The 27,867-nt window shown below is 38.6% G+C and overlaps 1 protein-coding gene across 36 annotated transcripts in view; it reads left to right on the top strand.

Annotated features, from left to right (window-relative positions):
* Window positions 1–12,660: 12,660 nt before the first annotated feature.
* Window positions 12,661–27,867, top strand: part of Ppp1r9a (protein phosphatase 1 regulatory subunit 9A) — a 358,246-nt gene continuing 343,039 nt past the window's right edge. For 14 of the 36 annotated variants that reach the window (XM_021242884.2, XM_021242887.2, XM_087204704.1 and 11 more), the window contains exons 1-3: window positions 12,670–12,814; window positions 13,428–13,613; window positions 14,853–16,461. In XM_021242884.2, the coding sequence (XP_021098543.1) occupies window positions 15,067–16,461 (1,395 nt within the window). In that variant the 5' untranslated portion in view covers window positions 12,670–12,814; window positions 13,428–13,613; window positions 14,853–15,066. Of the gene's footprint in view, window positions 12,815–13,168; window positions 13,191–13,217; window positions 13,614–14,047; window positions 14,156–14,852; window positions 16,462–27,867 lie in introns of those variants that run through there. The other 22 variants (XM_004862710.4, XM_087204707.1, XM_004862709.4 and 19 more) reach the window with 12 other exon arrangements.

The following is a 27,867-nucleotide window of genomic DNA, read 5'->3' as shown; positions in this document are numbered from 1 at the left end:
CAACTCAGTCACCTAGCAAGACCCTGTCTCGACATAAAAAATACTTTAAAAGGGCCATGGCTATAACTCAGTGCAAAGGCCTTGGGTTCAATACCCAGTATCGGGGGGAGGGGATCCTTTGGAATCTCTGTTTTGTATTAATCAGCCTCTGATCTAGTCACTTGGGCTGCACAATGAGCTACCTAACTAGATTAGATTGTTTTGTTGTTGTTGTTGTTGTTTGGGATAGGGTCCTGCTATGTAGTTCAGGCTGGCCTTGAACTCACTATGTAAACCAGGTTGGCCATGAATTCATGGCATCCTCCTGCCTCACCCTACTGAGTACTGGGATCACAAATATGAGCCACCACACCTGGCCATTACCTTGTTTAATGTCACATTCTATCTCCAAGAAATGAAGATTGTCATTATTGAGAAGGTTTAGGAAATTGCTTTGAGATATGAGTCATTTGTGTGCAAATTTTGGGACATATTTGTAAAAAATACCATTCATATTGTCTAATGTATGCATACTTATGTATAGAAAAAATTTTAAGTATGAGTTATCTTAAGAGATAAATATAACAACCAACAAAATCAGGTATTTACAGAGGTTATCTGTTCCTGAGTATTACACATACTTCCTTGTAATTTTTAAAATATGTCGAATATGTCTAATCAAAGATTTTCTTTTTCTCCCTTTTCTGCTTTTTTGGAGACACAGTCTCACTATATAGTCCAGGCTATCCTTGAACTATCAATTTTCCTGACTCGGCTTCCTGAGTGCTGAAATTACAGGACTGTGCTACCACACATATGTTAATTTATAGTCACTGTATTGCAAGAAAGAATTTTAATCAAGATACAGTTAACTTCACGTCATGGAGATTCTGTAAAAGGCAACAGAGACTGAAATTATTGTCTAAAGTTTTGCTACATTTATGAAAACATGTTTTTCTCTTCAAGTTTTATCTTCTTACTCTGTGCAGACTCACATGATCGTAAGAATGTGAATTATTCTTCATTTTAATTTTCTTTTGTTTGGTTCATAGAGACCCTGGCTAAGGAGCATGGTATTACTTTCCTGATAGTTACAATGGAAGTATTTTTTTGTTTGTTTGTGCATTGTATCCTTTAAAAGTGCTACATGTTTGTACACAAAAATTTGTTGAACTGAATATATATCAAATAGTATCTCTGGCTGGAATGGCAAAAGCTCAAATGTGTGTTCTTGAGGATTTTATAACCTATGTATGATGTATTGAGACTGCAAGTCCAAAATGACGGTCACTTAAAGTAGTGCTAATACCTTAAATTTCAGAGGAATTTCTCTTTTAATTTCAGAGGAATTATTAAATAAAAGTGGCAGAAGGCCATTGCTTTGGACTGTTTCTGCACCAGATCCTAACAGATGAAGCGAAAGATCAAAATGAAGTCATTTGTGATAAGGTAGCATGTTCCAACTGAAACTAAACTGGTCTGACCTTCTCAGGAATCAGCATTAGAAAGACAGTCAAATTTCCAGAATAGGCTATTTTTAATTGTGTGAGAATGAAGTTAATCCTTACACAAAAGAAGTAACCCGAAATAATCTGATGTTAACTAATCCATTATCTCCCATTATTTTATCTCTTTGTCCTCATCTTAAAAGGAAAGTAACTTTGAAGTGACCAAAGTGCTTGTTCTTTAGTTTCCCCTCTCTTTAACCTCCCTTTGTCTATAAAACAAACCTCTTCTGCTCAGCCCATCAAAACATTTATTTTATTTTATGGAATGAAGTGCTCCCTGATTCTACAACAGAAAATAAAACCAATTAAGGTCATTAAACTAAAAGAAAATGGATAAGCCCAAAAGTTTTGTTATTTACAGCTTTATTAAAATGTAATTCACAGGTGGAAATGGTGGTGAATGCCCGTAATCCTCGAACTTGAAAGCTGGGGTAGGATTGCAAATTTGAGGCCAGCCTGGGCTATGTAGTAAGACAAACAAAAATAAAAACAAAACAAAACAAAATGCTCCAAACAAAAAGAACTCACACACCATGTAATATATAGTGCAACAATACAGACCAACAATATTCAGTGCAGTGTTAGTATATTCATAACCAGTGGTTGTGTAATCATGATTATCATCTAATTTAAAACTTTTTTTTCCCCTAAAAGAAATTCCATACTCATTAGCTGTCAGTCACTAGCCCCAAACCTTTTATCTCTATCAGTATAGATTTGCCTACTCTGGACGTTTTCTGTAAATTGGATTATGCAATATGTGGCTTTTTGTGATGCCTTCTTTCACTCAGCACAATGTTCTCAAGCTTCATTCATGTTGTAGTATGTGTAGTATTTCTTTTTAATGTCAAATGTATGCCATTGTATGGATATGCTACAGTTCACTTATTCATCATTTGATGCATATTTGTAATGATGCCAGGAACATTCCTGTGTAAATGCCAAAAATTATTACTGTATTTAGAAATGAAAGATTCTTGGGTTGTGGAGGTGGCTCAGTGGCAGAATGCTTGTCTAGCATGCTTGAGGCCCTGGGTTCAATTGCCAGCACTGTCAGGAAAGAAAGGAGAGAGAGAGAGAGAGAGAGAGAGAGAGAGAGAGAGAGAGAGAGAGAGAGAGAGAGAGAGGCAGAGAAGGAAAGAGAAAGAGAGAGGAAGAAAGAAAAAGAAAGGATTCCTTGTGGAGGCCTTGCTGTCCGACATCATATACAGAACATTATGTAGCTAGGTGTGTGGCACACACCTCTAATTCCAGCACTCTAGGAGGCTGAGGCATAGAGACTGCAAGTTCAAGCCCAGCCTGGGCAACTTAACCACTTAGTATGACCCTGTCTCAAAATAAAACAATAAAAAAAGAGCTGGGAATATAGCTCAGGGCAAAGCCACAAGATTCAATCCTCAGTACTGTAAAACAGAACAAAATGAAATAAACAATAGAGAGAGAGAGAGAAAGAGATAGAACATTACACTTCTGTGCTCTGTGCAAAGCTACACATTGTCAGATTACTCCCTTTCGGGTATTTGATTCTAGTCTTTCACTGTCTTTGAGTTACTTACAATTCTTTAAATTATAGATAGCTGATAACCATGTAAAATAATTCCTGAACAGAAAATTCTGTGAATTCTATCAGGTGTGTTCCCCTCTACTGGGGAAGAGGCCATTTTTGCCTTTCTTTAGACATTATTTTCAATATTTCTAAATATAAAAGTGTGTGTGTGTTTAAGTAATGTCCTTTGCCATCCACAGTAGCACATGCTTGTAACCCTAAGACTTGGGTGTCGGACACAGGAGGATCCTGAGTTCAAGGCTAGTTTAGGTTACGCAATGAGACCCTATCTCAATAAAACAACCTAAACTAAGTTCTTTTGAGCCAGTTATATTTGTCAGCTTCCTCATTAGTAAGTTATATAAAATCATTAAAGTTTTTATTCTTATATCTCTAAGGGAGTCATTCTCTCGCCTTTTTTTGTAAATCATCTTTTGACAACATGTTCAATATTTAGTTGTCTCCATAACTTCATCTGAGAAGTATGCACCAATTAGTCTAGAAATTTCTAAAGCCCTGATGAAGGTAGCCAACAAACATACTATTGTATTCTTAAGTTTAAAGACATTCAAAAAGACTAAACTTATTCTGAATAGTCTTTCTTTTTTTTGAAATGGGGTCTTGCTATGGAGTTCAGGCTGGCCCTGACTCACTATGTAGCCCAGGCTGGCTTCAAACTCACAGTGATCCTCCTGCTTCAGCCTGCTGCGTGCTGGGATTACACCCAGCTCTGGACAACCTTGAAATTAGATGAAAGTTTGGAGCAGACTCAAGTTGACTTCTCAGTTCTTGGAAACATCTACATTGCATTTATAAATTTTTCTACTCTATTTTGACCAGTGTAGAGTGCTGATCAGGATAGTAACTACTGAAGCACTGCCACTGAATGGCTGCCACTGTGGTAGCTAAGGAAACAGCTGGAGAAAGAAGTGAGGACCTGTCTGGGTGCTCACTTTCTGGGTTAGATTCATTTTCTGAGGTAAACATTAGTCCAAGACCAGGGTATATAGGTCTAAAGTAAGTGCCCAATTTACCAAGGAGTTTAGTTCTGGGATAATGAAAACATAAATTGGATTTGTTTGAAAGTCTAAGTGAGTCTTATACTGTATTTTCACTTTTGTTTCCATGGTTATTCCTCTTCCTAGCAGTCCCCTCCACATCACCGCTGGTTTTCTTCTTGCTTCTAGACATCCTGGGCTTTGATTGAGCACTGTACTGCTAACTGTGCACTATCACACTGCACAGTAGCATACACCAGCACAACCGTGAAAATGTCCAGCAGACATGTGAGTTCCTTCTGTAATTTGTTCACACCTATGAATGTTCCTGATGCAAGTATCTGTGAAAGTTTGCAACTCAAATGTTCATAAGTCAGGGACTTATTGTACAGTGGAAGAAAGTAACCAAGTAACCTAGATTATCACAGTAAGTCTCCTGGTTTGTGTCCACTGTTCTTCAGCAATTTTTGGCCATCCCTATAAAAGGTCAAAAACTCCACCCCCTAATGTAGGTAGGGGTCAAGCCAAGCTGCTCACTGGCAAGTCAAACCTCAGACCAACCCTTCAACCCACTCCAAAACTTAAAGCTTAAGTCCTCAGCACCAATCCCCCTCTGGGCTCTGAGTTCTTCTCACTGGCCTGTTCCCACCCTGTGGAACATCCTTTCAATTTCAAATAAATATTTGATCTTGCTGCTTCTTTGGGAGTATCCTGCTTAATCCTTTGTGCAGGACATCAAGAACTTGGAAAAGACCCTAGACCTGGTAATAGCACTATCATCTTAATCAAAAAGCCAGGAGTCAGGAGTAGATCTCCTCAACCAAAAATGTAACAGGGAAGATGGTGCTAGCATAGTTTCTGATATCTACTACTCATTGTCCCATAGCATCCTCATATATATGACAACCCTACTGTACAGTACCCACAAAAAGCAATTCAAGAATGAGAACTTTTGGTGTATATTAGACACTAGCAATTTATTTGATTCAAATATTTAGTGTACCCCAAACAGCCATCTTCCTACAGCTATACAAAAGAACCATCTTTGGAACCTTCTGAAGTCCACTGGATCCCACTGCAGAGATTCTTACTCAGAAAGGCTGGCATGGGACCCAGGAATTTGAATCTGATTAAGCTCTGTAAGTGATTCTGATTTTTCACACAAAGGTTAGAGCCAGTGCATATGATACTCCTAACAAAATGAAATATTTTCTGAATTTTGCAATACAATTTATGTGTTTTCTTATATTGCTTTCTAAACATCCTTTACAAGGACAAGGAAAGCTAACATTTACCTTTAGTTATTAAAACTAAAATATACTAGGGAGTTAAACACAGATAATCAAACTTTTTATGAACAAGGAACTTACTGGAGTTTTATTAACTTGCTCAATATTCAACAGGCTATACAATTCTTTAAAAAAATCAGTTTACCTTTTTAAACCAGACATGGTAGTAAACACCTGTAATCCCAGCACTTGGGAGGCAGGAAGTTTGCTGCAAGTTTGAGGTCAGCCTGGGCTACATAGTGAGTACAAGACCAACCTAAACTATACAGCGAGACCCTGTCTCAAAAAAAAAAAAGTTTATCTTTTGAAAATAATTTTTACATTTCTAAATCCCACAAGAATTATTGAAAATCAATTGTGTATCTGATTTCTACATAATGATCCTATAAGCTAGTCTTGTATTGGAAACATTATTATTATTATTATTATTATTTTGGTGCCAGGGATCAAACTCAGGACCTTGCGCTTACAAGGCAGGCAGTGGAACCACTGAGCTAAATCCCCAGCCCTGGAAACATTATTTTTTTATTGATCCTTTAGTTCTGAGTTGTTTGGTCCTTTTGTTTCTTCGGCTTTACATACCCAAACATATGACTTCAGATAAGTGATTATCTTCTGTAATGGGCAACAGTGTCACTTAAAGCAACATAAAAGTCATTGTAACCTTGTTATTTGAAACCTGCACTGAAGAGATCAGAACAGTTTTAACGAGGTGCCAATGATGATGCCCAGATATTTTAGAAACTGAGCTGCTAAGTAAATATGTAAGTTTCTGGGTCAGCACTTATCCAAGAGTATGTCAGTGTCAGTTTTAAGCTTACTGCTAGACTTTCAAAGGGACATTTGCTTTTCATAGAATAAAACTGTATCACATAATAAATGACTATTTACTTATGTATCTAAATGCCTCATTTGGCACTGGTTCAGCTCTCCATTGGGTGAGCATGTAACAGTCTACCATTTGGTGTGCTGGTGACCTTGCTTCACTTCTGACGCTCTTGAGATGAACCTTATGAATTTGCAAACTATGAAGACTTTGCATAAATTACATTATAGCATGCTGTACTCACAGACATTTATTTATAAGCAAATTATTCAAGCTCCATAAAATAATGTTTAAAAAATCTACAAAATTCCACTTCCATCCCTTTAAAGCCCAATGGTCAAATTTACTTTCCTAAAAAAGGTGATATGTTGTTCTTTGGAGGTCTTTAGTTTTTTAGAAATATACAATTTAAGCATCTTCTAATTCATATCAACACGATTTCAACTCATCTCCGTGTTTTTTATTCTATCATTATGAATTTCAATTCCTTTGAGGGTTCAATTTACCATGCTGTCTCTGTATTCACAAAATAAGATGTTTACATTATTGTTTTTGTCAAAATTCAGTATGAATACACACCATTGTCTTTTGCACAGATTTCTACCACTTTCACACTCATAGCTTTCCTTTGAAAGTAACTTGAAACTAGACATGGTGGCACGGCACATGCCTGTAATCAGAACATTTGGATGGCTGAGGCAGGAGGATCGCTGTTAGTTTGAGGCCAACCTGGGCTGTGCAGTGAGTTCAAGACTGGCCTGAACTACATAGTCAGACCCTGTTCCAAACAAAACACGCACTAATAAATTTTCAAAAAAATTAAAATTAATAATAATGATAATGATAACAAAAAGATACCAGTCATATAGGATTAGGTCCCACCCTTACGAACTCACAAGGGTGAATTCACCTTTGTGAACTTGATCACATTTGCAAAGATACTATTTCTACATCAGAGTACATTCACAGGTACTAGGGGTTAAAAGTTCACTATATTTTTTTTTCCAGAATTTTTATGTCACATTAATAAAAACCAAGAAAAAGATTACACTTTCCCATGTCACAGCACAATATTTCAATAGAATAAAATAATTCATCCTATAAATAAAAGAAAGAAAAAGACATCAAGATTTTGCCTAAGAACCTATAAAAGGTGGTGTCTATGTCTATAATCCCAGCACTCTGGGAGGCTGAGGCAGCAGGATTCTAAATTTGAATGGATATAAGTCAGTGCAAAGGCTCCTGATTAAATCCTCAGTACAGTGCTCCCCCAAGAAAGAAATCAACAACTTGAGAGAAGATTCATTATTGAATTACAGTATTTTCTAAAAGCAGATGATCACATATACAAATTAAATACTAATATCTGCTTAAAATGCAGTCTGTTATGATGTGAATTTTTCATAAAATGGGATGACTATGGTCCTAATCAGAGAGTTTTTATCACTAGAACTAGATTGGAAATAGAATAAAATCATAGAAAGCTTATCTGTAGACAAGCCAGTGTTTTTTTTTTTTTTTACCCTAAGAGTTAATTTACCAAGAAATACAATGGAACAGGGAAATTAATGATATAATACTTCTGTTACTCTTTAGTCCTTTCTGTGGGCGTTTATAATTAAGAATTTCTTGGTCAACTATTTCCCCTGTCATTTGTGTGTGAAGGAGAGTTACGCTATCACACAGTTTAAAAAGCAGGCTTAGAATTTCCAGGGTAAAACTACTGAGTATAATTTGCAGTAAGATGTCTTCAAAATGAATCTCAATTTGATACATCACTGACTATTCTCTCAGCGAAGGATCGCTGTGTCTCTCCCAGTTGTCTCAGCCTTAAAATGACAAATTATTCTGCAGTTGGACTGAACAGTATGTCAATCTTAAGGAAGCCAGAGTTCAGAAGCAATTTATGGGTGAAGGATGGCCAGGTGCAAGAGCACTATTAGAATCTTCTTACTAGAGGAGCTAATCTGCTGCAAGTAAAATGCCAGACACAGATGAACACCTCACACTGGCAACTCATTCCACTACAAAATTAAAGACTAAAAAGAATGGTTGTAAAGCTGGTTATGTTGGCACATGCCTGTAATCCCAGTATTCTGGGAGGCTGAGGCAGAAGAATCACAAATTTCAGTGCAGCCTGGGAAATTTAGCAGAGATACTATCTCAAAATAAAACATAAGGGCTGGAGATGTAGCTCAGTATGAAGGCCTTGGGTTCAATCCCCAGTAACACACACACACACACACACACACACACACATACACACACGTAAGTGAGCATGTGCGCAAGGGCTATGCTACTTGTTGAGTTGTTTCAACCTCAGAAGCAGCGACAATAATGAAAATATCACACTAGTCTCGTCCAATAAAACTCTTGCTTTGCTGTGTTTTGTGTGGATATCCACATAAACTAATGACAGGGAAGGAGGAGATATACCACTTCTGCCTGAACCCTCTGTAAGTGGGATTTATTTGTAGAGCTAAGATATAACAACAGCTTTAAAATGATCCTAAAGGATCCCAAGGAGTTCTATGGTTATTTATCATGGCAAATAAAAGTAAATACTCAAACTGCTCTTAAGACTACTTTTAGGCTAATAAGACAAAATACTGAATGTATTGTAAAACTGGAAGTGGATGAGACAATGGTAGAAACTTGCAATGGCATGACCAAGTGATGAGTGTAAATACAAAGCCATATTATCAATGTATTTGGGGCAGAAATGATACCTTTAATCTTAATTTCATAGCCAGCATTGCAAAATCAGTCTGATCATAGATTAACACTGTATTCTGAATGTGAACTTGAGAACTCTATCACTATTTTACTTTTTAGGGTATTTTTTAAAGACATTATATAGTTCAGGCTGGCCTTGATCTCACTTATGTAGGCCAGGCTGGAGTGAACTCAGTGATGAACCTCCTGCCTGAGCCTCCTGAGTGCTGGGATATCAGGCCTGTATCACTACATCTGGGAAATCACTACTGTATTCTAGGGAAGTATATTCTACTCTACAATGGAATATGTATGACATAGCATATGACTACAAGATGTAAATCTTAACTTTTACCCTTAATAAATGGAGATAGTTATTTTAAGAGGCAGATGTCTAAGGAAACATTCAAGAGTAAAGCCAAAAAACTCTTGATATTTATCAATGTGAAATAAGCAGTTTTGTTTTTTATTTTTCTGAAGCACTGAACCCAGGGCCAAGCACACGTTAGGTAAGTGTTCTGCCACTGATCTACATCCTTAGCCTTTTTTACTTCTGTGACTTTATTTTGCCAAGGCTGGCCTTAAATTTAGGATTCCTCTGCCTCAGGGTCCTCAGTACCTGGGATTATGGACATTTGCCACTATGCCCAGCTGAAATAAGCACATATAGCCATACTTTTGGCAAACAAGCTGCTTCATCACTATCAAGTTTTTTCTTATTAGTACTGGTAAGCAAACTGGTATGAATAAAATAGCCTTTTATGTTAAAATGATATTTAAAACTACCTATAGTAATTGGTCTTCAATTGCCCTGCCTCCATCATATAAAAAAAGTTAGTTGAGAGAACTTTAAGTTTGTTCTTTTTTATTCCTTCATGAACTTCTGTGAACATAAACCAGCCAGGTGCACTGTTATAAATTAAGATGTCATGGATGGTCTTCTGCCCTATCACAGTCAGCTTTCCCTAGTCTTAAACTTTGATTCAGGCTTCATTTAAGCCTAATTTCATAGCTGCATCCAATGTTTTGCTTACCTGCATGAATAATTTGATTATTTGAATAGTTACCCAGAATATCCTTTATGAAAACTTCAAAAATATATTGAAAAAACTCCTGAAACCATGTAAGATACATTTTGTACTTTTTAAAAACATACTAATCTTGTGGTTTGTTCTTACTGATCATTGGTTGCAGAGTGAAGATAGTCCACATATTCTCCATGATTTTTAAAAACTTGAGAAATCATATATGAAAACTACAAATCCCTCACCTCAAACATATTTTGGAATACTTTGTATTTCAACCCTGCCGTTTGCCTTTCACAACTGAACACAATGAATGCCCCTCCCTTTCCAATTGCAGTAAGTAAAACTGATGTCCTATAACCCCTAATATATTACTGGTCTAATGAACTAAACTTTAGAAAGTAAATATACCTCTTCTTTTTTATGGAAATGCAAATTTTATCTAAAATAGCACTTTCCAGTGGACATTTATGTGATAGAAATGTTTTGTATCTGCACTGCCCAATAGGGTAGCTACTAGCCACTTCAAATAGCAGATACTTCACATGTGGCTAAGGAACTAGATTTTAAATTGTATTTAATTAAATAATCATATGTACTAAATTAGTACTGGCCTAATAGGCCCTTCAAACATTCTGGGAAATGTCAGATGTGGAAGGCCCATTATGGGCAATTTAATAATTTTATTTATTTATTTAGTTAGTGCTGCTGAGAATCAAATCCAGGGCCTCGCACATACTAGGCAAGCACACAACCATTGACTTCCCTCCCCAGCTCTTACTAAATTTTATTTTGAGATAGGGTCTTGCTAAATTGGCCAGGTTGGCTCAGACTTCTGCCACCACCTCTCCAGTACCTGGGATCATAGGCATGTGTCTTAAGTTATCAATATTATGTTTTTAAAAGCCTTGTCATTCCTTCAATATGAAATTTCCAGAAGTTTTACATTTTCAAAAAATAAAACCCAAACCAACCAAATTCTTCAGGCTGCTTTTCTATATGAATCATCTCTTTGCAAAGAGGTGTAAGACTATTTTATTGCCAATTCTGCCCCCTCTTCTACAGACAGAATTCAGTGATTAGATTCTGCATTTATTTAGGTTATTCTCCAAAAAAACCTGGTTTCCATATTGCAAATAAAGACAGGAACTTTTCCACTAGATTATCCCAGAAAGCACAAATGTTCTTTCCAAAAGTAGAGACTGGAATCACAGCCCCCTCACATTGCCTGCTACATCTGTTTATACTTATAGAAGCGACATCTACTTTGCAAAGAATGCCAATTTCTTGGGAAAGGACTGAGAATATGGTGATGCTTGAAGAAAAGAAAGTCTCGCTATTCAAAATAAAAGATCCATACAACTAAGCAGCTAGCTACAAAGCCTCTTTGAAAATGAAAAGATTTTGCTCCTAGAGTATTGCAGATTCTGTGTACAGGCTGGGCTCTGACCTAGTCATAATCATTTTCTACCTAATAAAGCTGTGAGTAAGTCACAAAACCTAATCCTTAGTTTTCTCATCTGTAAAATGTAAGTAATGATGTTCTGTTGGGAAAAGTATGAAAAACTATGAAATGGACCAAAGCCTGCATGTTATCTTCAGGACTCTAGTCCACATCTTTGACTGCTATTTCACTACTCTGTAAACTGTAGAAACTTATGGTGATGTAAATAATTCTTATCAATAGAAATGCAAATTTGTTAGGTAGAGATATTGGTTCCCACCCTGTAGAACAGAAATGATTACCCCCCCCCATCTGCTATTTGGATTTGCCCGGTTTCAATTACCCTTACCAACTTTCCATCCCGGTGTGAAAATATTAAATGAAAAATTGTAGAGATAATCCATAACTTTTAAATAAGTTTTACTATCCTATAGTTATGTCAATTTTATTACTGTTAACCTCTTTCTACACTTAATTTAACTAAGCTTTATCATAGGAATGCAGAGGAAAAAAACCCAGTGCAGATAGGATTCAATACTATCTTTGGTTTCAAGCATTGGATTGGGGATGCTCAAACGCATCCTGTGAAGATAAAAGGGGCGACTGTAATCTTTTAAACATTGCATTTCAGTTGTTTTTTTTTTTTTTGGTAACGGGGATCAAACTCAGGACCTTGCACAGCAGGCAGGGGAACCACTGAGCTAAATCTTCGGCCCTTACTTCTTTCTTGATTGATAATATATTTTAATGGATTGCAGTATCTTGCTGGTTCCTTCCCTATTAAGTCAAATTATTTTTCACCCATGTTCACTATCATTGAGTCAAATAGTATTTTTTTTTCTTTTTTTACCTTTATTCACCTTATATTTCTACAGTAGTCATGTTTTTACCTTGAGAAATTGAGAGTTTCAGCTCCATAGGCTTTCTGGAAGGATTGGTTTGAAAGTCCACACTGATAGTCATGAGCCTTACTTCCAGTATTCTGGGGGGTCAGAGAGGTAGCACTACCATTGCTAAGAGAAGAGTGTAAGGGCCCGGCTGAGTGGGCGGACAAGTGAGAGGCCTTCTTCACCCATTCCCTTTTAGCAGAGGGATCTTGGAGTCAAGGTGGGTGAGAGAGACCAGGCTCAGTGGCTCAGGTGGAGGCCACACTGGAGAAGGGCTTAGGACTCGGGCTAGGGCTTCCAGGCCAGTGGCCCGGGACTTGGATGCCTGGGGTCTGGGAGTTAAGTGGAGACCACGTGGAAGCCCCAGCAGCCGGCAGCCTGAACCTAGTTCCGGAACCCACTCTGGCCGGGCCGGCAGCGCAGGCCTCGCCCCAGGCCCGAGGCCCCTCGCCCACGGCCGAGGGGGGTGGGGCGGCCTCGCCGAGGGCCGGTGTTTTTCGCCCTCCCTCGGCCGCCAGAGGCTCCCTCTCCCTCTCCTGGGATTTCGCTGCTGGGCTCCCTCTCTCCGCGGCCCTAGAGTTAATCCCATCAGCCGAGGTGAGGCACCTGTTACCCCGGGCCTTCCACACCCCCGCGGCCTGTCCTCCATGACTCCCCGGAGTCCCCGCCGGGGTACCGGCCGCGCGCGCCTGCGGCGCACGGGGGCCCAGCCCCTTCCCCGGCCGGGCGCCCCAGCCCCGGTGCGGCCCGAGGTGCGAGCGCGCGGGGCCCGCCGCCGGCGGCACGCGCGTGGGGGCTCAGGCGCGAGGGGACGCGGCCGCGCCGTGAGGAGCCGGGCTGCGCGGGCGGGGGCGCCACGGAGAGGGGCGCCGGGAAGAGGAGGGGGCGCGGCGAAGAGAAGGGGCACCTGAGGCGGGGGCGCGCGGCCCGAGCCTCCCGCCCGCCCGCGGCGCCGCCGCTCCCGCTCCGCTTGGTAAGGGGGGAGGTCGGCGCGGGGCGCAGAGCGGGCGGGCGGCGCCGAGCAGGAAAATCCGCAGGCGCTGAGCTGAGGCGCAGGCTGAGGTGGGGGCGGGCTGGGCTGGGGTAAGATCGGAGGCACGATCAGTGGGATCTATTGTTCCCCGCACACTGGGAAGAAAAACAAAGGGATTTATTATTATTATCGTATAATTTTCTTTTTCTTTTCTTCCCCCTTTTTAAATGTGGCCAGGGAGCTCGTCTTTTCCCGTGCCACACCGGGAGCCGCAGCCCCTGTGTTAGGACTTCAGGTGCTCCTGGCACAAAGCTAGACTGCGACCTCCTACCTAGCGTTTGGCGTCACCTGCTCTCCCGGCCCTGCCCCGGGGGGGCCGAGGGACTGCGCCCGAACCAGGCTTGTGAACCGGATGCCTCTCAAGTTGGTGTTATTTATGTTTGTCTTTTGTGAGGGCAGGATTTGAATCCCAGGCGGCCCCAGCGCCCCCGCCCCCGCTGCTCGGGCTCGATTGGCGGGGGAGGGAGGAAGGGAGGGCTGTGCGAGTCCGGGAGACGGGAGGGTGTGGACGGCTTGGAAAAGGTCAGGGGAGGAGGAGATTGTCGATGCTTTACCAGAAAAAGAAAAAGGAAAAAAACAAAACAAAAATCCAGGCACCACACTCTGAAGCCTTTCTCGTTTGTCTGCATGGGTGATGCATGCATGCTGGGCCAGGAAATGAGTTTGGAGGCGATTTAAGTGAAAGTGTGCTTCCTCAGCGGATGGTGCATGAGGGTGATGTGGTTCCGGCTCATAATAAAACAAATAAAGCAAAAACAAAACGAAAAATCTTTAGAACTGCATTGTCTGCTCTTCAGCAGATCTCGGAGTATTTGTCTGTTGGCTTATTGATGGAAAATCCAGCTGTGGGTGAGAGAGCAGCAAGCTTGTGCTCCCTTGTGCTTTAAGCCTGTAGTAAGTTAGAGGTAAGAAGGAATAAACAAATCAAGGCTGTGAAAAATGTCATGGTATATTTGCTTTTTGATTGTCACTTTCCCATACATTTGTTCCCGTCATGGACAACATCCCACCTCATAATTAATATCCACTGTTGGGAATCCTCCAAATATTGGTTATAACTGAACTTAGGGTGAAACTTATTGGCATTCAGGAACTTTTTCCTGCTTGTTTCTAAGAGTGCACTGGTGTTGCTTTGGAGGATGCTGTAAATCAGAACATTGGATCAGAAAGAGTAAAATAATAAGCCTCATTAGGCATGTTAGGAGTGTGTATATTACAGACTTTTGATTGTACTTAGAAAAAGTTTTACCCGATGATGGAGAATCCCAAATGAAATTGATTTTGTGGACATTTTGGTGATTTAAGGTACATAAATTGCTGGATATGTTTAAGGTCATTGACAAAAAGCAATAAAAACTCGGGCTAATGTATTGATTTCAAATATACTTTAGTGTGTGTGGGGGGGGGGGTATTTGAGACATTTTTATTATCAGACCAATGAGAATGATAGCTTTTAACTTCGTGACTTTTGACTTTTCATTTCAGTAGTAATTTCTTGTTTGACCTGTGGCTAACCCACTTAGAAAATAAAGTATGTATTAGTTGAGTAAAATAAACTCAAATAAGTACATGAATTCAGAACTTCATTCTTTTCTATTACAGATGAACCTTTAGTGTTGCTTTGAAAAAGCCACTTTGTAACTCTTGACTGTGAATAATTTCCTCACACACCTGTTGGGCGGATCGCTGACCGAGTATGCCATTTGAAAGGGCCTGCTGGTGACCAGATATTGGTGATTAGAAAAGTGAAGTGTTTTTGTTTTTATTTTTGTTTCCTGAGCATTATGAACATTGACTTTTCACCCTTGAAGTAAAAATGTTGAAAGCTGAGTCTTCAGGTGAACGGAGCACTCTCAGAAGTGCCTCTCCCCACAGGAATGCATATAGAACTGAGTTCCAGGCACTGAAAAGTACTTTTGACAAACCCAAGTCAGATGGGGAACAAAAAGCAAAAGAAGGTGAGGGCTCACAGCAGAGCAGGGGCAGGAAATATGGCTCCAATGTCAACAGAATTAAAAATCTGTTTATGCAGATGGGTATGGAACCCAATGAGAATGCTGCAGTCATTGCCAAAACTAGGGGGAAAGGTGGATCTTCATCCCCTCAGAGAAGGATGAAACCCAAAGAATTTCTGGAGAAAACAGATGGCTCTGTTGTTAAGTTGGAGTCCTCTGTCTCTGAACGAATCAGTAGATTTGATACAATGTATGATGGCCCCTCGTATTCCAAGTTCACAGAGACACGAAAGATGTTTGAGAGAAGTGTGCATGAGTCAGGACAGAATCACCGATATTCCCCCAAGAAAGAGAAGAGTGGAGCGAGCGAACCACAGGATGAGTGGGGCGGGTCCAAATCCAATCGAGGCAGTACTGATTCCTTGGACAGCCTTAGCTCCCGCACTGATGCTGTCTCCCCGACTGTGAGTCAACTGAGTGCAGTATTTGAGAACACTGAGTCCCCCAGTGCCATCAGTTCTGAGAAGGGAGAAAGCAGTGAGTATTCGGTGACTGGGCATTATCCCCTGAATTTGCCGTCTGTTACTGTTACAAATCTCGATACCTTTGGCCACCTTAAGGATTCTGATTCTTGGTCTCCTTCGAACAAACACGAAGTTGATACTGAGGATGCTCAGAAGAGTAATACAACTCCAATAACAGAAGTGACTCCTAAGAGTGTATCTCCAGCGTCATTGCCTAGTGAAGAGACACAGCAGAGCAAGGAAGCCGAGGACTCCACATCTAACCAAGAGACGCCGAGCAGAATTGATAAAGACATTCCGGAAGAACCTTGTGCTGACAATAAGGCAATGCCAAGGTCTGCGATCCTTTCACCACAAAATGAACCTTCAGGAGGAGCTGGAGCTTATTTGGTTGGGACTGAGGCAGCAAAACAACAGAGGAAAGAGCTTGCAACTGGTGGTCTCACCTCTCCTGATGCTTCTACATCCAGCTATGGAAAAGAAGTACCTGAAGACTCCAGTAATTTTGAGAGCTCCCATGTGTACATGCACAGTGACTATAATGTGTATAGGGTAAGATCCAGGTATAATTCAGACTGGGGAGAGACAGGCACTGAGCAGGATGAGGAGGAAGATAGTGATGAGAACAGTTACTATCAGCCCGATATGGAGTACTCAGAAATTGTCGGATTGCCAGAAGAAGATGAAATCCCAGCAAATAGGAAAATTAAGTTTAGTAGTGCTCCAATTAAGGTAAGTAATATGTCTTAAATTGTTTAGTTCTGGGGCCTAACTGTATGTAGAAGAGGTTTGACAACTAATGAACGTTTCTGTAAAGGAATTTAAGATTGTTGATGTGCACCTGTTTTCAGATGCTTTTAAAAGTTTGGAGTTTGAGAGATCTCAGTTACATTTCTTAATATGCTTTATCCTGATAGAAACTAATAGTGAGCAAATGTGAAAGTTGAGGAAGTTTGGAGATTGTGAAATGCATTCCACTGGACTGGAGTATGAATAAAATGAGCCCTGAAAACCAGGAGCGTTTGTTTGAAATAAAACTATAACAAGTTTTACTTAACATTACCTGTAAAAGCTTTGAATCTATAAACCTTAAGATCTGAGGTATAAGGTACATCAGGTAAATTATGGTAACCTTGAAATAATCGTCTTTATTTACTTCCTTAAAAAAACCTCAGTTATTCCTTACTTAAGTGTAAGTGGATTGTGAGGAATGTTGTTGGAACTTTTTTTTCTTGATTGATACTTAGTAGTGAAAATTTGATTTATGCGAATATATTAGCTGACTTAAATACTGTGATTGAAAAGCTCCAACTCTAAACAGCTTTGAATTCAGAATTTGTTTTGTAGTTTTAAAATGAGATTTTGTGAAGGGAAGTAAAATTGATTTGCCATTCATGCATTTATTTTACTTCTTAAAAACTGGATAAATGCCAGTTGAATTGAGATGCTCTGTTCTAATGACTTCACTTAGCTAACATTTGGTATAAAGAGTTGCACAAAGTGCCCCAGCACAAAGTGCGCCAGCAGCGGGTGGTGCAGCATTATTAGGGATAATGGCAGTAGGGGCAGGAGGTGCTTGGTTGAGTAGCAGAATCCCCTGGAGAATTTTTCACAGTGTCCTTGCCCACCAGCTCAGCCCTCAGATTCTGGCATACTCTCCTTAGGGAAGCCATGGGATTTTGGTGGCAACTGTGTACTTTGAAACTGCTTTGTAGGAGGGTCCTAGCTTGTGTAATGTTTGTACGTATGATAGACGTGGAATATGATATTATATCTCTTCAAAATCTAAAGTCACTATCCACTGTCATGTCTATCATCTGTATAAAGCTGTAAGATAAATAATGAACATAGAAATAGTCACAGAGAAGTCTGATGTTTTAATTATGAAATAGTATGTTTAAATGAAATAATAATCTATGAAATTATTTACAGTGCTTATAGGCAAATTTTCATTTTTATTAGTGTAAGGCAGAAGGTCTGGATCAGAATGGGCCATGTCCAGTTAGACTGTGTTTAAACCAGAGACATGAGTCTGGTTTGCAAGTAAGCTAAGTTTTATTTCAGTCTCTACCACTGTCCTGTGATTCTCTCTCCTTTGCTGTCCCCTGCTCCCACTTCTTAGAGTCTTCAAAGGTGCCCTCTCCTCAAACCTGTCTAATGAGCTGCCAAACTTCTGCATTCATGACCCTTTTGAACATCATCTTTCTGTCACTTAGGAGGAAAGCAATATGATTAAATTGTTTCACATTGAGCAAAGCACGAATAACTGAAATGAACTCTTAAAAGGAGTTTGTTAACCAGGCGACTTTTTAATAGAGGGACAGCAGTTTGTAAAAATTTACCAAGTAGAACATTAGTCATGCAACCCAGTGGGACACCAGCCTGTATTCAGATATTGGCCTGCACAGTAATAGGTTTGATAGATTTTAAAGGATTTATCAATGAAATACATCTGTTCATATGTGAACAGACAAGCTTTTTGGACATGATATTTTGAAATTCAAATGATTTTTTATTACTCTTGCTTATAATAATAGGCATTTTGCCTCTTAAACTCATACAGTAAATAAGCTGGATTTCATCTTGCAAAGAATGAAAATAAATTATATTATATTTAAATTTAATGTGATTTTTGAACTTAATCAAGCATATGATTTGTGAAACAAACACTGCGATATGTTTTATTGGGCAGTTAGCAGGACTGGTTGTAGTGGATTAAGTTTGCAAACAGAACGGTCATTATTAGTCCTCTTGTTATGAATAGGACAATTACTTTTTCTCGTTGCTTCTGTCGTTTATGCAATTGAATTGATTCAGTTTGGATAATTTGAGAGCTGCTTTCTACTGGTCTTCGTACTGTTTTGGTTATTTTCAATTAAGTTTTTTTTTTTCCTCAGAAGGTGGTAAACAACTAAAGTCAACAAATATTAGGAGGGTCTTGTAAGTATTTTTTGATGCTGCTAGCTGCAGAAGACACAAGAATCTTACAAGGTTACCTCTTTCCTCTGTGACTGTATAATTCTTAAAAGTACTGAATTTAAAACTCATATAATACAGTATACAAAACTGAGCCAAAATGTATACTGTCCTAAGAGTCCTTTAATAGTATTTGACTGTACTAAATATAGGATGAAAGGTATTTAATATATTATTTGGAACTGAAGATATTCATTCATTCCTTATGTATGTTACTTTAAAACTTTGCTTATGGAATAGGAAGTTATGATTTCCAACCGAAATCTTTTCTTTTGGAATTTAAATACACTTCCCTTTAAGAAACACTAGGAAACATTTTTTAAAGCAATGAATTTTAAAGCTTTCATATTCTTTTTCTGATATTTTTATTGTTTACTAGGTGAAATATTCCCTATACCTTTAAGTGTTTTGTTGTAGATCTTGTTCGTATTTGTGTGTGCTCAGTATCAAATTCAGCTCTTTTGTAGATGTTTTAAATATATTACTCTTAGATGTCTTAAATCTGAACCTAGAAAAACAGCAAACTAGCACATTCCTTATAGTGTTAGTGATTTAGAAATGGTCAGATTTTACCGCTGGCCAGCAGAGTGAGTTTCCAATCTTTCATGGACAGAGTTCTTACTGGGTAGGTTGATATGCTTTATAGGGCCATGTTCTATTAAGAATGGGATTGATAATAGAAAATATAAAATTCACCTTTGAGATATGGGATGGGAGAATGTTACAAGCCATTTTGATCTGAGATGTGTAATTACACTTTTCATTCTTAGGAATTTTTTAAATCCAAAGGAATGAGTTAAAGTAAATGTGTCCTAGATAAATCAAGGGTAGAGAGCATGACCTTTGTCATTATTTTTCTATTAGTTTGGAACATTCACTATGTCCCTGGCATGTATAAGGAACACTGAGAATATCGTACACATGACTGGTGGTGTCCCAGACCTGAGCTGCTGGTAGGTGGGGTGTGTGGCCCTTTAACAAGGCTTCTCAGGCCCTTCTGCTCAACTGTGCTCTTGGATGACCTTTCTGAGGTCACTGCAACCTCATTAAGTCATAACCTTTTCTCTGTCACTAGTAGCCTTATATCCTTTGAATTGGTATTCTTTAAAGAGCATTATTTGAAAAAAATTTTTTTTTTCTTACCTTCTAGCAAGTAGGAGATTGCACAATTAGTGTGGCGGTGCAGTGTGCTATACTTTGCTTGTTTTCTCAAACTGCATGGAGCTTTTCTTTTTTTCTGTACTGGGCATGGAACCTAAGGACACTCTGCCACTGAGCTGTATCCCTAGCCTTTTAAATTCTTTATTTTGAGATGGTCTTGTTAAACTTCCCAGACTGGTGAGCTTTCGCTCCTCCTGCCTCAGTCTTCTGAGTAGCTGTGTACCACCGTGCTGGGCTGGGACTTACAGAGCTGGAGTTCAGAGGAGGATCAGGAAGGGCAGTAATACTTTTTTAAACCTTACATGATAGTTGTTGGGAATGGATTGCTTTGTAGTCTCACCCTCTTTTGGGGACTCTGAGGCATAGTCTGGGTTACAGGAAAACTTTTTGTGCAAGATGGTGTGCAGAGCACAGTTCTTCTGAGATCTAACCTTTTGTCTTGTGGAAGCTTCTCTGTCTAACAGTTTTGTCAGTGTGTGTTAATTTTAATATGCATATGAATCACTTTGAGATTCTTGTTAAAATGCAGATTTTGTTTCAGTAGGTGTTCTGTGGGAAAGTACCTCGATGCAATGGTTAGCCCTCAAGTACAGAATTAGGCGAGCTATCTCCGAGGTTACAGAATAGAGGCATTCAGCAACCAAATTAAAATGCTTGAATCTTATTATTTATTAAATCCATGTAAAGTACAAATCCAGGAGCAGGAGGAAAGTCATGGAATAAGTTAACACACTCAGGTGCAAAGCAAGGTGGAAGGATCAAACTACCTGCCTCTCAGGCACTCCATGTTCAGCTGATCTGTCTGTTTCTCATACCAGCCTTCCTCACTGGTGGCGTGATTATGCAGAAACCCCACAGACTGATGGTGCTCTGTGTCCGTGATGCACACTTGCTCTTTTGAAAAAAATGTGGGACATACGCATTTAGGTATAGCTGTACTATGCCAGTTTGTCTGCTCGTGAGCCTTGGGTTTTTATTTGCTTTAATGGATGCAACACCTGTGTTTCTACAAAGGACGATACTGAATGTCCGTAGTGGTTTGATACGAAGATGACAAAGGTGTCAGTCTAGAGTGGCATAATAATGACTTGGTCTTTCTATCCCTTTCTATTAGTAAACCTCTTTTGTTCCATCATATTTTCTGTTTATTCTTTTTGTAATAACATATAATAGGTTACTAACTCACATATTTTTAGTATGTTTTCTGAATTCTGCCTTCATATCACCAGCTTGCATTCTTACTGTCTGTATTTAACAAGCCTGAGTGAGCTTATTTACATTTTTTTTTTTTTTTTCGGTACCAGAGATTGAACTCAGGACCTCAGGACCTTGCACTTGCAAAGCAGGCCGGGTGCCACTGAGCTAAATCCTTGACCCTTGTTTACAAGGTTTACAAGTTTTTGATGATCACTCTTTATGAGTTTCCTCTCCTCCCCTTCCCTCATCTCCTCTCTTCTCTCTTCTCCCTTCCTTTCCCTTCTTCTCCTCCCTCCTTCCCTCCCTCTCTACCTTTCCTGCTAGGGATCTAACCAGGGCGCTGCACATGGTAAGCAGGGGCTTTGATCACTGAGCCACATCCACAGCCCGAATTTCTTAATCACACAAACTAATGCCATGGGAGGTCTGAAATGGGACCTGAGATTGTGCATTTCTAATAAATTCTTAAGTGGTACTGATGTTGCTCCTGGGTAGACCTTTCTTTGGACTAAGAGTCTGAAGCAGAGTTTTCTGGCTTCTGAAAGGGGTTGGACTTAGAACCCGTTGAATAAGTCTCCTTTTCAGATGGGGCTGCTGTAGCAGGTTGTGCAGAATAATATTCTTTGAGGATGAAATAAATTGTAATTGTGTAAAGTGCCTGAAACTTTCTGCTTACCAAAGTGGATAATGATTCCTGAATTTGTTAGGTGTTTGGGTCATTAAAAAGTGACGCCTTGGCTGGGAGTGATCGGGCCTACCTGTCATCCCGGTTACTTGGGAGGCGGATGTCCAAGATTGCAAGTTCCAGGCCAGCCTGGGAAACTTAGGCCCTGTGTTGAAATAAAATAAAAAGCACTCCACTCGGCTTGTAACTCAGCTGTAAAGCACTTACCCAGCACTTAGCAGGAAAGAGAAGTTGCGTCATAGACACTTGTGTGGTTTTTAATTTAAAAGGATAGGATGAGGTTCTTGATCAACTCAGTTCTGTTTGTTTCATTCCTTTGGATATCTAAATCAATAAACTTCTAGAGGGAGTGTAAGAATTGCCATCTTATTTAATTTACTTTTATTTTTATAACCGATGGCATAACATTTAAATTGGATTTCCTTTTAAACTTTGGTATTTCATAACCTGTGTTTAAAAATGAGGTAAATGCAGTATGCAATATTTTAATGTACTGTGTAGAATCAAATAATGAATATATATTGTCCCTCTCAGAAAATTGAAGTGTATATACTGTATTTCTGTTTTTTTAACTTAATAATCATCATTTGGTTTAAAAATAAATTCTTTTGTATAGAAAATTACTTCAGATGTTTGCTGGCATTTATAGTAGAAAGATTTGAGGTTTCCTCCTTTGTCACATCGTAAATATTTTGCTCTAAACTTTGCTCTAAACTTCCTCACAAATACTAATTGTTGGGTTTGTGGGCTTTAAAAATAAGAAACCAAATTTTGGGGAAAATAACTATTATGTTTATGTATTGTGTACCTTGTTAACCCAATTACATGCCCATGGAGCATAATTTGATTTAAATCTTATTTGTATTAGATTTTTTTTCTAATATCTTCATTACTACTGAAGAAGAAAAAAGATTTAGAAATTTGTTGAGAATACAGTTGAATGCAGGATAAATTGTGCATAAGCAAAACAACTATTGCTATATTAAACTCAAAATAATTTGCTTTTTGTGCTGCTAATTTTTATATATAGTTTTAGTTTTTTATGCTATTTTGAACCTGTTTTATTTTTGTTCTTTTGCTGCATTGTATTCTATAGTTTTAATTTTAAAAAGGAAGGAAAATTTTCAAGTTATGCTTTAGTTTTCTTCCTGGTCACTTTAAAAATTTCTCCTGGCTCTAATCTCTTCACTTCGGTGATGCAGAAATTTAGAGATGAAAAATACTTAAAGGTAATCTAATGTAATTTCCCAGTCACTTTAGGAAGCCCTTCAATAGCATATTGCTGACAGATGATCTTTGAGCTTCTGCTTGAATAATTCCATGTATGGGGGCTTTATTACTTTGGAAGATAAAAGGAAAGTTGGAAGAGAATGCTGGTGTGTCTGTGTGCTTTAATTTTAATTCACATTTTTTTATTGAGGTAACATTCAGATAACATTAAAAGTATCACATTTAAAAGTGCACAGTTCAGTGGTTTTTAGTATATTTGTAGTGTTATGCAACCATCACTGTTATCTAATTCTAGAACATTTTCCTCACCCCAGAAAGAAACCCTGTGCCTGTTAGTAGTCATTCACAATTCTTCTTTCATCCTCTGGCAAACCACAATCTACTTCTTGTCTCTGTGGATTTATCTCTTTTGGACATTTCATGTAAATGAAATGCCTTTTGAAACGAATATAGGATACACAATCAGTGTGGTTTGGGATATGTTTGGCTAGCAGACTCCCGGAAGCTCTAGAGAGCAAGGACAAATGAGTTTTCTGGATGGTGATGTAGTCTAAACAATTAAGTTGAAGTTAAGTTAAATGTTACTAACTGATAACGGTGAAAGCAATAAATATCACCTCCCTTTTTATGCAGCTTCATATAGAAAATAAAATCAAATGTCATCCACCTTTTTATGCAGCTTTATATAGAAAATGAAGTTATGAAACTGAAGAGATTGAAGGACCCAAGAAGGGAGGAGATTTGTAACCTGGGAAGAACAGGTTTACGTGGCAGAGAGAATGATTGGAACAAGCCCTAAAAGCTATGATGAAGCATGAGTGTTTAATACAGCACAGCATTTCTTTACAGGCCCAAATTATACTAAGATGGATTTTCATCTTTTCCATAGTCCTTTCTCAGAAGAAAAAACCCTTGATCTTTCTAATGATCTGATGCTTATTTCTATCCTACAGAGGTAGAAGAAATACAGGTAGAAAGAAGATGAAGAAAATTGTAATTTAAAAATTGTATTTAAAAGAAAAACCCTGCACCATTACAGTATATTTTCCCCTTCTAGGCTACCCAGTCCTAAATCCCTAAGTTTTTTTTGTTGTTGTTACTGGGGTTCGAACTCGCCTGCAAGGCAGGCACCGGAACCACTGAGCTAAATCCCCGGCCCCGCTAAGTTTTAAAATATACTATAGATTGGCCATATATGTACTATAGATTGTTCTGCGATAAAATGGGCTCTTCACCTCTAAGTGAGCTCTTGTCTTCACCTGTAAATTGAGCCTGTGCTTTTCTTCCTCTACTGGAGATTCACAATTTCCATAGATCTCCACCCCCAAAACACTTCAGCATACTCAGCCCCAGACCATAATGAGCCTCTGTCTTGAAGCTCCACACTCCTCTGAGTGTGTGGGTCTTTCTGCTTAGTAAACCTGTTTATGCCCATTACTGCAATTCTATTCTGTGGCATCCAGCAGTTCTTTTCTGTGATGACGGTCAGCGAACCTACAACCTACTCTGAAGGTGGAATTAGTTGAATTCTCCATCTCTTTGGGGGGACTTCTTCGGATCCAGTCTGGTGATCCTCTATTCTTATGTTGCTTTCAGTATTGTCTTATGTTGCTTTCAGTATTCCTTTTTGGAATTGTTTATGGGTAAGCAAATCTTTAAGAAATTTTTCTTATCCTTCAGTATGTCAAATATAGATTTCATATGCCTATTTGCTGTTATCTGTACTATAGCCATCCAGAAGAGGAATGATTTTAGGCAAGTATTTAATTATTGTATGTTGTCAATAGAACATTTACTATTAAATGTCTACATTACTATTACTATTAAATATTATTGCCTGGAAACAATAAAAGTAACACTGAGAGTTAACTTGATATTCTGTGAAATTGGACAAATCTGCTTCTTGAGGCCTTGGATTTCTGGTAGATGAGACTCTTTTACTTATAGTTTATCTCTAAGATCCCTTCTCAGCTTAGTATTTTGTAGTTTTCCAATCTTAAACATATATGTATTGTGCCATAATCATAAATATTTGTGTATTGTTTCAAAGAGAAAATTCTGGACATCCTTTATTGAAATACTGAAATGAATTATATTGCTCTTTAGAATGTTGTTTCTAGGTAGAGTCTATTAAAAACTTAATATGGTTAAAATATCAAATCTAAGAGTGCATTTTTATAGAGTGGAGTTTTGGAGCAGCTTGACTTGTGAAAGTCTGGTTTGAACTATATATTAAAATATTCTTCTAAGAAACCTAAGAATAAAATGTTTTGTAATACAATTGCTGACATATTAATTGCTTGACTCATTTTCGTTCTTGAAATAGCTTTATAGCATAGTTCAACATGATTGAAATATTGATGTTTTTTTGCGCAATTTCCAAATTTCAGTCTAAATTGTTATCTCTTTCTCACGCACCTATCCTTACAGAGAAGACAATGAAATAGCCTGAGTATAAAGACACATGGAAATTTTATATTTGAGGAGGAGGAAAGTTTTGTTCTTTGCTTATTTAATCTACTGTATTTCTGAGGGATTAGGAAGTATTTGTAGAATTGAAGCTATTCCCCATGTGTTTTGGGGTGATAAGTTGTTTTAAATGAAGCAAGGTGTGGTGGTGCATGCCTGTAATTCCAGCAGTCTGGGAGGCTTCAGCAGAAGGATCCCAAGTTCAAGCCCACCCCGGGCTATTTAGGGAGACCCTGTCTCAAACCAACCCTGCAAAAATGAAAAATAAATAAATAATAAAAGTGGTTTTAAATGCAACTGCTGACCGTCTCTTTTCTTTGTTTTTAAGTTGGATGACTTGAATTTAGTACTGGGGAAAGTGAATCTTCCAAGTTATTTTCTATACCATTTGAAATAACAGGCTAAATTGGGACACCAGTAGTTGGCAAGGGTCAGAAAGGTGAGCGAAGTCTTGTTCCTTGAGGTTTCTTTCCAGCTGTGACCAGGTGAGAGAATCCTGGAGTACCTGTTTGGTGTTTGTCTCCCGATGCTCAAGATCTGCTTTTTAGTCAGTGCTGTATTGATGTGTTCTTTTACTCAGGATTTGCTTACAATAAAATGGATATCCAAAATGGTTTTGTTAAAAAAAAAGATCTCTTTCTCTTTCCCTCTCTCTCTTTCTTTTTCTCTCTGATACAGGGGATTGAACCCAGGGCCTTTGCCCTGAGCTACATCCTTAGCCCTTTTTCTATCTTTTACAGTATTTAGAAGCAGTCTCAGAACTCAGTTGCTGAGACTGAGCTGGAACTTGAGATCTTCTTGGGCCAGCCTCCCAGAGTGCTGGGATTTCAGGCATGTGCCACCACTTCCAGCTGATTCTTTTCATTATTAATCAACTGATATTATGTAATATATGCCATACACACACACACACACACACACACACACACACACATATACTATATTCCTGAAGAGCTGATTCTTAGGGGGAAAGGTATGTGTGTGATTGTTGGATATGTGAATGTTGTCTGTCAACATAAAAAACATGTTTAGTTTTAGAAATTTAGTCTGTAGATAGAGTGATAAAATGTAATTTAAGTTGTACATCAATTATTGTATTACATGCTGTGCTAAAAAGAGGTGATTAAGTATTAAGCCCTAAAACATATATAAACAAGCTTTATGAAAAGTAAACAATGGACTAGAAATGCAAACCTGTGATGCAGCAGGAAAAGCAGAGTTGAAGAATGATAATTGTCTTAGTCCATTTTCTATTGCTCTAACTATATCTGAGACTAGCATATATATATATATATATATATATATATATATATATATGTATATTTTTTAAGGATTGAAGTTTCTTTAGGTCACAATTCTGGAGGTGGGGAACCCAAGTCCTAGTAGTAGCATCTGGCAAGGGCATCATAACATGAATACGGTGAGCAGGCAGAGATGCACACACAGAAGGAGAACACAGGGCACCCTTGTTGAGTAACAAATGTCCCGCAGACTGACTCATGCACTTCTGGGAGTGATCCCTCCTAAGGGGCTCAGCTCTTAGAGGCCACAGCTTCTTATACCACCACTTTAAGAATCAAAGTTCCAATCTTTGAACTTTTGGCGTATACACTCAAATCATAGTAATAATCCAAATTTTCACTAGCTTGAAAATACATGCACAACACTAAGTTAATGTTCAAAAGGGAATTAACCCTGTACATTTTCCTTTTTTTTAACATCTAAAATTATTATTTAGGATCAATTTCTAAAAATCAAATTATTAGCTAAACTATTTTAAAGCTCTTGGGGCTGGGGATTTAGCTCAGTGGATCCGCCGCCTGCCTCGCAAGCGCAAGGACCCGAGTTCGATCCCTAGTACCAAAAAAATAATAAATAAAAAATAAAGCTCTTGATACATGCTGTCTTTATTATTCAGAAATACTGTAATAGTTTATAATTGGCATTAAGTTAGAATAGTTTTCTCACAATCCTTGCACCAGCATTTATACATGCTGTATGATTTTTCCTTTGCTAAATGAAAATGTCTTGTAGTTTCTGCATGTGATGTTGTTTTATTGGTGAGGTGGAAGGTTTTCATGTGTTTATAGGCTTTTTTTGTTGCAGTGTTGGGAAATTGAACAAGAGGCCTTGCTCCTGCTAGGCAAGCTGTCACCGAGCTACCTCCACAGCCCACTATAGGCCTTTTGTGATAGGAGTTCTGAATGTTGTTTACTGCCTTTTATTTTTGGTCAATGATTGTTAGTAAAGACGACATCAAAGTGGTATTTATGTTAGTAGAAAGTCAAAGCAACTTGCATATTCAATAGAGGAATAATGGTGAAATTCTTAATGATAGATACATGAAGTACTGATAGGATAAAGGTGTATAACTGATGCTTTATAAGATACCTAGATGAGCAAACAACAAACAGTCTGGT

This window comes from Heterocephalus glaber, unplaced genomic scaffold (assembly GCF_053883595.1).
Source record: "Heterocephalus glaber isolate CG9 unplaced genomic scaffold, H.glaber_assembly_v1.0 deba00000546, whole genome shotgun sequence".
NCBI classification, from domain to species: Eukaryota; Metazoa; Chordata; class Mammalia; order Rodentia; family Bathyergidae; genus Heterocephalus; species Heterocephalus glaber.
Note: the sequence above shows the minus strand (reverse complement) of the source record. Positions and strands in the feature narration are given on the sequence as shown.